Source organism: Procambarus clarkii, chromosome 77 (genome assembly GCF_040958095.1).
Source record: "Procambarus clarkii isolate CNS0578487 chromosome 77, FALCON_Pclarkii_2.0, whole genome shotgun sequence".
Classification (NCBI taxonomy): domain Eukaryota; kingdom Metazoa; phylum Arthropoda; class Malacostraca; order Decapoda; family Cambaridae; genus Procambarus; species Procambarus clarkii.
Genome location: NC_091226.1, coordinates 10,015,333 through 10,026,583, shown reverse-complemented (window position 1 = coordinate 10,026,583; position 11,251 = coordinate 10,015,333). Strand labels below are relative to the sequence as shown.

The window sequence follows — 11,251 nt, the reverse complement described above, 5'->3', positions numbered from 1 at the left end:
GGCCAGATTTATCATTTCATGAGAATTTTTTTTTGAAAAATATATAAATTCAGGAAAACTTGGCCTATTAGGCAAATCGGGTCTTGCATAGTAGGCTGAGAAGTGCGTTCTGGCTACTAGGTACGACATATATATATATATATATATATATATATATATATATATATATATATATATATATATATATATATATATGTCGTACCTAATAGCCAGAATGCACTTCTCAGCCTACTATGCAAGGCCCAATTTGCCTAATAAGCCAAGTTTTCCTGAATTAATATATTTTCTCTATTTTTTTTCTTATGAAATGATAAAGCTACCCATTTCATTATGTATGAGGTCAATTTTTTTTTATTGGGAGTTAAAATTAACGTAGATATATGACCGAACTTAACCAACCCTACCTAACCTAACCTATGCAGGCGATGAGTCACAATAACGTGGCTGAAGTATGTTGACCAGACCACACACTAGAAGTTGAAGGGACGACGACGTTTCGGTCCGTCCTGGACCATTATCAAGTCGATTGTGATGAGGAGGTACGGTCAGGCAATAAATAGGCAAGAGAGAGCTGAGGAGGAAAGTCAGTTGTAGGGGATAGTAGTAATGAGAACTGCAGAAGGCCTATTGGCCCATACGAGGCAGCTCCTATTATAACCACCGAAGGAGATAGTGATAGGAATAAGAAGAGGATAGGAGTGTAGGAGAAGACAATGAACAGAAAAAGGGAGAAGAGAGAAAGAAAAGGAAAGAGAAAGAAAGATAAATGGAAGGGGGAAAGCTTATGTTAAGTCACGTTTGTTAGAAAGATTAGAGCATTTGAGTATATACTGTGAAAGGGAAGAGTCCACAGCAACAAAGCCAGGACTCAAGTTCATGTTAGGTACATTGTTAATAAGAGCCGATTCTACAAGACGGCGTCTGTGTAGAGTAGAGTAGCTTCCCCCTTCCATTTATCTTTCTTTCTCTTTCCTTTTCTTTCTCTCTTCTCCCTTTTTCTGTTCATTGTCTTCTCCTACACTCCCTTGCTATCCTCTTCTTATTCCTATCACTATCTCCTTCGGTGGTTATAATAGGAGCTGCCTCGTATGGGCCAATAGGCCTTCTGCAGTTCTCATTACTACTATCCCCTACAACTGACTTTCCTCCTCAGCTCTCTCTTGCCTATTTATTGCCTGACCGTACCTCCTCATCACAATCGACTTGATAATGGTCCAGGACGGACCGAAACGTCGTCGTCCCTTCAACTTCTAGTGTGTGGTCTGGTCAACTAACCTAACCTATCTTTACAGGTTAGGTTAGGTTAGGTAGCCGAAAAAGTTAGGTTAGGTTAGGTTAGGTAGGTTAGGTAGTCGAAAAACAATTAATTCATGAAAACTTGGCTCATTAGGCAAATCGGTCCTTGCATAGTAGGCTGAGAAGTGCATTCTGGCTACTAGGTACGACATATATATATATATATATATATATATATATATATATATTTATATATATATATATATATATATATATATATATATATATATATATATATATATGACACTGTCAGACCACGGAGAAAAATGAAACAGGAATTTCCTTAAGTACTTTCGTATATTAAATACATCTTCAGAAGGAAGATGATTAATCATCTTCGTTCTGAAGATGTATTTAATATACGAAAGTACTTAAGGAAATTCCTGTTTCATTTTTCTCCGTGGTCTGACAGTGTCATATATATATATATATATATATATATATATATATATATATATATATATATATATATATATATATATATATATATATATATATATTATTAAATATGACCGAAAAAGTAAGATTAATAATTCTAACACGAATTTTCTCAATCTTTCGTACATTTCTTTCGTAGAAACGTTATCCCTACAGACAAAAATCAGAGGATACAACTGACGATTTACTATAAAACCAGAAAAACGGCCAGCCTACTCATGAGAAACTCTCCAGACACAAAACAGAACGCTTTAAAAGAGACTAATATCGTCTATGCCTTCAAATGCCCTCTTGGGGACTGTAAGCTCCAAAAAACCCAGTATATAGGCAAGACAACAACATCTCTTTCTAGGCGTTTAACGATGCATAAGCAACAGGGCTCCATTAAGGAACATATAATCTCTTCCCACAACCAAACCATCGCCAGAGAAATCCTAGTAAACAACACAGAAATCATCGATAGATACAGCGATAGCAGGCGGCTTGACGTTTGCGAGGCACTACACATCAAGAAGTCAACACCAGCAATCAACAGCCAATTATTGCACAACTATATTCTACCCACCTCAAGACTCCGCTCCAATATAGAAGCATCAAGAAATATGGACCAATAGGCTTTCTACAAACACTTCGATTCAATATCCATTGTTTCGTGTTCTGTCTTGTGTTGATGAAATTAATACCCTATTAATACCACATCTTGTTCTGTCTTGTGTTAATGCCACATCACCCCTTCCACCTCACTCAAATGTAGATAAAAAATCGGAGATGCGTAAGTTCTATTCAGTTGTGTATTTGTGAACTAAAGTCTTTGAAAATGTAATAAGTTTTACGAAACGCGCTCGTGTCGCGTCAGACTAGAAATAAAAATGAATTTTGGAGAATTGATTTTTGATTTACCTCCAACAGTGAAACAAAATGTACGAAAGATTGAGAAAATTCGTGTTAGAATTATTAATCTTACTTTTTCGGTCATATTTAATAATATATGTCTACAGGAAAGACTGCTACCAAAATATACTAATATATATATATATATATATATATATATATATATATATATATATATATATATATATATATATATATATATATATATATGTCGTACCTAGTAGCCAGAACGCACTTCTCAGCCTACTATGCAAGGCCCGATTTGCCTAATAAGCCAAGTTTTCCTGAATTAATATATTTTCTCTAATTTTTTTCTTATGAAATGATAAAGCTACCTATTTCATTATGTATGAGGTAATTTTTCTTTATTGGTGTTAATTTTAACATAGATATATGACCGAACCTAACCAACCCCACCTAACCTAACCTAACCTATCTTTATAGATTAGGTTAGGTTAGGTAGCCGAAAAAGTTAGGTTAGGTTAGGTAGGTTAGGTACTCGAAAAACAATTAATTCATGAAAACTTGGCTTATTAGGCAAATCGGGCCTTGCATAGTAGGCTGAGAAGTGCGTTTTGGCTACTAGGTACGACATACATATATATATATATATATATATGTATGTCGTACCTAGTAGCCAGAACGCACTTCTCAGCCTACTATGCAAGGCCCGATTTGCCTAATAAGCCAAGTTTTCATGAATTAATTGTTTTTCGAGTACCTAACCTACCTAACCTAACCTAACTTTTTCGGCTACCTAACCTAACCTAACTTATAAAGATAGTTTAGGTTAGGTTAGGTAGGGTTGGTTAGGTTCGGTCATATATCTACGTTAATTTTAACTCCAATAAAAAAAATTGACCTCATACGTAATGAAATGTGTAGCTTTATCATTTCATAAGAAAAAAATTAGAGAAAATATATTAATTCAGGAAAACTTGGCTTATTAGGCAAATCGGGCCTTGCATAGTAGGCCAAGAAGTGAGTTCTGGCTACTAGGTACGACATACATATATATATATATATATATATATATATATATATATATATATATATATATATATATATATATATATATATATATATATATATATATATATATACACACACACACACACACACACACACACACACACACACACACACACACACACACACACACACACACACACATTACAGAAAACTCCAGAGAACAACATAGAGCACATAGAGGTGTCTAGAGACGAAGTGGAAAAAATGCTCAAGGAGCTCAGTAAGAACAAAGCAGCTGGCCCAGATGGGGTTTCACCATGGGTTCTGAGAGAATGTGCATCTGAGCTCAGCAGTCCACTTCACCTGATCTTTCAGGAATCCCTGTGTACAGGAATCGTAGCAGACGTGTGGAAACAGGCTAACATAGTTCCAATCTACAAAAGTGGCAGCAGGGAAGACCCCCTCAATTATAGACCTGTATCATTGACAAGTGTAATAGTGAAAGTATTGGAAAAACTAATCAAAACTAAATGGGTAGAACACCTAGAGAGAAATGATATAATATCAGACAGACAGTATGGTTTTCGATCTGGAAGATCCTGTGTATCGAATTTACTCAGTTTCTATGATCGAGCCACAGAGATATTACAGGAAAGAGATGGTTGGGTTGACTGCATCTATCTGGACCTAAAAAAGGCTTTTGACAGAGTTCCACATAAGAGGTTGTTCTGGAAACTGGAAAATATTGGAGGAGTGACAGGTAAGCTTCTATCATGGATGAAAAATTTTCTAACTGATAGAAAAATGAGGGCAGTAATCAGAGGCAATGTATCGGAATGGAGAAATGTCACAAGTGGAGTACCACAGGGTTCAGTTCTTGCACCAGTGATGTTTATTGTGTACATAAATGATCTACCAGTTGGTATACAGAATTATATGAACATGTTTGCTGATGATGCTAAGATAATAGGAAGGATAAGAAATTTAGATGATTGTCATGCCCTTCAAGAAGACCTGGACAAAATAAGTAGATGGAGCACCACTTGGCAAATGGAATTTAATGTTAATAAATGTCATGTTATGGAATGTGGAATAGGAGAACATAGACCCCACACAACCTATATATTATGTGAGAAATCTTTAAAGAATTCTGATAAAGAAAGAGATCTAGGGGTGGTTCTAGATAGAAAACTATCACCTGAGGACCACATAAAGAATATTGTGCAAGGAGCCTATGCTATGCTTTCTAACTTCAGAATTGCATTTAAATACATGGATGGCGATATACTAAAAAAATTGTTCATGACTTTTGTTAGGCCAAAGCTAGAATATGCAGCTGTTGTGTGGTGCCCATATCTTAAGAAGCACATCAACAAACTGGAAAAGGTGCAAAGACATGCTACTAAGTGGCTCCCAGAACTGAAGGGTAAGAGCTACGAGGAGAGGTTAGAAGCATTAAACATGCCAAAACTAGAAGACAGAAGAAAAAGAGGTGATATGATCACTACATACAAAATAGTAACAGGAATTGATAAAATCGACAGGGAAGATTTCCTGAGACCTGGCACTTCAAGAACAAGAGGTCATAGATTTAAACTAGCTAAACACAGTTGCCGAAGAAATATAAGAAAATTCACTTTCGCAAATAGAGTGGTAGACGGTTGGAACAAGTTAAGTGAGAATGTGGTGGAGGCCAAGACCGTCAGTAGTTTCAAAGCGTTATATGACAAAGAGTGCTGGGAAGACGGGACACCACGAGCGTAGCTCTCATCCTGTAACTACACTTAGGTAATTACACTTAGGTAATTACACATACACACACGCACACATATACACACATATACATACTGTATGTGTATTGAATTGCATTTCTCCTTTGTAAACACACATTAATGACACAATGTAAAAAGAAACCTTGAGCACTGTTTATGTAGGACAGACGTAAATCTGTGTATTTATGTATTTAGCTTAGCATTTTAAAAGCACTATAATCATCTTCTGTGATTGAGTGTTCAATAAATCACTGAATTATATGTTTAACAGATCTCTAACCCTGTCCATGGAGGACAGAAGAAAATGTATATGATACTCAGTTTTCTGTTGAATAGAACATAAATAGTAACAGTCAACCATATAAAATTGAGTCGAAGTGCAGTTAAAAGCTCTGTACATCAGGGTACAGTCCTTGCACCACTGCTTTTCCTTATTCTCATATCAGATATAGACTCAAATACAAGGCACAACTTTGTATCATCCTTTGCAGATGACACAAAAATTAGCACTAAAATTACCTCTGCTGAAGACATTGAAAAACTACTAACAGATAAAGTTTTCAACTAGGCAGCAGAAAATAACATGATGTTTAACAGTGATAACTTCCAGGTACTCAGGTACAGTAAAAATGAGAACCTTAAACATAATACAAGGCACAAAACACAATCAAATCTGCCCTTAGTAGGAAAACAGCATGTCAAGGATTTGGGAATAATGATGTCTGACGACCTAACGTTTAGGGACCATAACCAAGTAAATATTGAGTCAGCCAGAAAAATGATAGGATGGATTACGAGAACTTTCAAATCCCATCACAATGGTTGTACAATTCAAATCATTTGTGCTGCCCATCCTGAGTACTGCTCAGTACGAGGGATTACTGAAATAGAGTACAAAGAACACATACGGCATACATAGACATGATAAAGCACCTAAATTATTGGGATCGTCTCAAAGCTCTCCAAATGTATTCACTAGAAAGAAGACGAGAGCTATCAAATAATATACACGTGGAAAATACTGGAGGGCCAGGTCCCAAATCTACACAGTAAAGTAACAACTTACAGAGTGAACAATATGGAAGAAAATGCAGAATACAACGAGTGAAGAGCAGGGGTGCCATCACAATTACAATTTAAGCACAATCAAAGAACACTGTATAAACATCAGGGGTCCACAGTTGTTCAACATTCTCCCAGTGAGTATAAGAAATATTGCCAGAACAACTGTGGACCTCTTCAAGAGAAAATTGGATAGTTTTCTTTAACCCTTGTGTTGCTAAGTACTATTTGGCCATTGTCACCCACAGGTGCATAAAAAAAAAAAAAATTCTTCTAAACCTGTTAATTTGTGTTCCCTTATCACAGAAAGAATAATAAAAAAATCGTAAGTGGCATATTTTGCCCACTACAGGGCGGGGAAGTCTGTCAAAAAGAGGCGCCGACTCGGCACGCGTCGTCGGGAGGCGGTCTGTTCAGCCCCAGCTGTCAGGCAGGAGTGGCCACAAAGAGATAATTATCTAATTATTTCAATGTCTCTGATTGATTGTTTTTCGTTTTTTTGCTGTATATTATTCAATAGTGTGTAGTGTGATATATAATAAAATGTGTGAATCATCGCTGTACTCATAATTATGGTATGCATATTATTGATTCAATTATTGTGTTCATAAAACAATAAACAAATACTTTGTTGGTTATTACACTATATACACAGGTTATATAAACGTATCTGCATGTTTTGTTCACCATAACGAACCACTAAATTGATAGTGCAAGTCAAAAAACAGCGAGGTGTGGCAACCACATCTGCCAGTCAGCCTCTCACCGCCACCTACCTTGAGGTTACCTTGAGGTGCTTCCAGGGCTTAGCGTCCCTGCGGCCCGGTCGTCGACCAGACCTCCTGGTTGCTGGACTGATCAACCAGGCTGTTGGATGCAACTTCTCGCAGCCTGACGTATGAGTCACAGCCTGGTTGATCAGGTATCCTTTGGAGGCGCTTATCCAGTTCTCTCTTGAACACTGTGAGGGGTTTGCCAGTTATGTCCCTTTTGTGTAGCGGAAGCGTGTTGAACAGTCTCGTGCCTCTGATGTTGATAGAGTTCTCTCAAAGAGTACTCTCACTCACTCTCTCTCTCTCAGAGTGGCTCTCTCAAAGCCACTCCCTCAATGACTCCTCACTCGCCCACATCCTCCTCCCACCATACTGTTCTTGCTTTTATTCACTACATACAGACATTATATATAAGTATCTATATGTTCTGTTCACCATAATTGTTCATCTAAGATGGTATAGTGCCCAAAGAACATAGTGGCCACCCCTACCCAGCATGATAAATCATGCAGATGTTGCCACCTCCCTCACAAAAATGGCTTCTCCCCCACACTTCTTTTGCTGTTATCACACCATATATACACATTATATATAAGTATCTACATTTGTGATCGCCATAACGAACCACTAAGTTGGTATGCTGAGTGGCAGTGGCAGCCAGTGGCAGTCTGCCTCTGGCTGTCACTCCCTCCCTTCCTCCCTCACCTCACCTGACTCGCCATCCTTCTCCTCCCACCATACTGTTTTTGCTTTTATTCACTATATTCAGACGTTATATATAAGTATCTGCATGTTTTGTTCACCATAGCGAACAACTAAGCTGGTATAGTGAGTCCAGACAGTAAAAGGTGGTCACACAGAGTCAGCAGACAATACTACCTCCCTCCCCACCAAGATTAATCCTCCCACTACAGCGCTAATTATCACAACAATCCTGTTATTATCAGAATCCTGGTTATTTTTATCACAATCAGGGGTCTTCTGTAATAATATCAAAGCTAAATAATAGCATGAACATGTATATTATGGCATTTTTAGGCGATACTGTGGTCACAAGCTGAACAGCAGTGCTGTGAGCTCATGCTGCTTGCGTCAGGCTTGGTGGCTCACTCAATATTGAGGCCCTCACACTCGGGAATTTGGCCCACGATTTAAAAAAAAAATGGCGTCTATTTTCAAGAGCCCTGATGAAGGTGAGGTGAACCCTGTGTATCCGTGGGCCGTTTAAATCTTGCGTTTAAATCTTAAATCTTAAATCTTAAATCTTACTTTAACACATCATATGACGTGATGCGCAATTTATAGCAAGTTACTCAACACATCATATGATGTGTTGTGCAGTTTAAGGTTAAGGAGTGCTGGACATACCACCTGTGGTGGATATGTGAACCTGCGGGCCACACCAAGCAACAGCCTGGTGGACCAAGCTCTCACAAGTCAAGCCTGGCCTCGGGCAGGGCTTGGGGAGTAGAAGACCTCTCAAAACCCCATCAAGCTGGGCAGCCAACCCCACATCCTTTGAGCAAAAAAGGGTAGGGAGACTTGACTGGAGATTAATCTTTTTCTATTCCTTCCTACAAGAGCATTAGTCTAGTATCTGGGGCTCTCGGCTGACCATTGTTTTTGTATCCAAGACCCACACCAATCCATTTGTCTTGGTAAGGTAAGGTGTTCTAACCAAATTTGATATTGTGTTATCATAAATCAGCAGACATTTTCTTAAATTAATGGTGTAAATAAAGTGGATAGTACGCGAAGAACAAAATCACTGGCTAGCAAAGCCGGCTTGTGACCGAGTGTTCAGTTCAACCATCCATAGATGTAGGGCAGAAGTTAGACTTAACATACATGAACTAGCAGGAAAACCCACTCTAATGTTTCTAGAATGCCTCTGAAACACCACATGAGCCTCTCTGCATATTTTTTTCGTCTACTCTAATTCTTGATTAACTTTCATGAACCTTTTTATGGCCTATGTTTAAAGTTTTTATTATTTATTTTTCTTCATGATTATAAGAAATATATCTTTCAATATGAATTGATAATGATATTTCTGGGAGGACTCTCCCTCTGTGGCTTTAAGGAACAAATGAGCTACCAAGAGGGACCCACCAGAAAGAGGATTTTCATTACATTAATGCTGGCTTTTTCAGTCAAATGAGAAACCAGGATCTGCAAAGAAGTCGAAATCGCGTGGTGGCAGTTTCAAGAGGGGCCGATAAGCTCTTGGACGTTACCTTGCTGAAGAGAGAAGAGCAGTTATGTGTCGATGAAAGAGGTTATAAAGTATAATACTGGTTTGGTGGTACTTTTAAGTTAAGTACAACTCTGCAATTGAGATTTTCATTAACTGTTAATCATTAACCGTTCGATTATAGCACTTACACAAGTTGACATTAATAGGCCTATCTTGTCGGTAGGCTTGATACACAGCTTGTGGGCCCTTCTTCATTAACAGCGAACATTAGTAAATAAACATAAATATTGTATTTGTTTTTTCTTATCTTCAGTAAGTTATTTTATCTATGGGCTCCCTAATCTTGAGGTTAGATGCAGAATCTCTCGAATATTTAAAACTTGTAATTGTTCACAAGTCTGTTTTTCCCATTGGACAGGACAGTAAGCCTGTTAGGCTTATTGAGGCAGCCAGAACCTTCTCCAGGATGCAACCCAAAACAGGTGTCTAACTCCAGGGGTTAGTACCTGGAGTTAGTACCTAATAACTACCTACTTATTGACTTATAAATGACTTGTTTGGCTCATTTCCATAAACCTGTTAATATCAGAATGCACTTACTGCCAGAATTGGATTAAGATTCCATTCACCTGGACTCTAGGAGACTAGGAGAAATAGAGCCCAAGCAAATGGAATGGTTATTTCCATGGAAGTGTGGCTGACAATTTATTTGATTAAGACGTTCAAGATTTGACAGCATATTCCCTAATAACACAAGCTAGTACCTGCTATTTTTCTTTCATCTATAGCCAGAATATGCATAAATAAAAATGTAAAGAAACTAATCAAGTAAGATGAGTAGATATTATTAGGATGAAGTAGTAAATAAATGGAAAAATGTACTCTGTCCTCATTATCACTAAGAATATCCTGTAGAAAAGGGGGGAAAGAAGTTCTTGACCATTTGGCCAGCTTACAAGGAAACATATCCAAAATGCACACACACAAAGGACTTAAATGACAGTGAGATATGGATACTAGAATTCTGTCTTTTCAGATGTGATAGAAAATATAGTCTACAGGCTAGGGTAAGCTGTAGGCCTCGACCAGGAGACCTGGTTGAAGACTGGGCCGCAGGGATGCTGGTCGAGGATTGGGCCGCGGGGATGCTAAGCCCCGAAATCGTTTCAAGGTAAGGTATCCTCACGGTATCTCAAGGTAAGCCTGTGCATTAAGGACACACTCATCTGCACAGAGCTGCTAAACATTGCAAATGATATGTGTAAGGTTCGATAATCAAAATAGAAATTCTAAATGTGGGGATTGTCCTGGTATATAAATCACCAGATGCAAATCCTCAGCAGTTTAAAGACCAACATACAAAAATACAATACTGCTTAGTAAGCCTCACAAACTCTGCCTCAAACATCATCGTTCTTGATGACTTCAACTTACGGCACCTAGGTGGAAAGATGTGGCAAACACAGCTAAACCGTGAGAGAATTCCAGGAAGTAGACTTGGTGAACAGTCGCAAATAAATGACCTCTTGTAGATGTGTGACATTTTCCTAAACCCTTGTATTGCTCAGGGCTAATTTAATTAGCATTTGTCACCCACAGGCGCATACCAAAAAAAAAATTATTTTTTCTTCTAAACCTGTTAATTTGTGTTCTTTGATCATGGGAAAAATAATAAAAAAATCGTAAGTGGCATATAGTGCTCGCTATAGGGTGGGGAAGTCTGGCAAATAACAGGCGCTGACTCAGCGTGCATCCCAGACGGTCTGTTGCTCGCCAGCTGTCAGGCAGGAGTGGCCACAAAGAGATAATTACATAATTATTTCAATGTCTCTGAATGATTTTTCAGTTTT

The 11,251-nt window shown here is 38.0% G+C and overlaps 1 protein-coding gene across 1 annotated transcript in view; it reads left to right on the top strand.

The window, feature by feature from the left end:
* LOC138357269 (flap endonuclease 1-like) overlaps window positions 1-9,691 on the top strand; it is a 157,867-nt gene extending 148,176 nt beyond the window's left edge. Inside the window, exon 8 of the mRNA XM_069313919.1 lies at window positions 9,358-9,691. Coding sequence (XP_069170020.1) covers window positions 9,358-9,426 — 69 coding nt within the window. The 3' untranslated portion in view covers window positions 9,427-9,691. The remainder of the gene's footprint in view (window positions 1-9,357) is intronic.
* The last annotated feature ends 1,560 nt before the right edge of the window (window positions 9,692-11,251 follow it).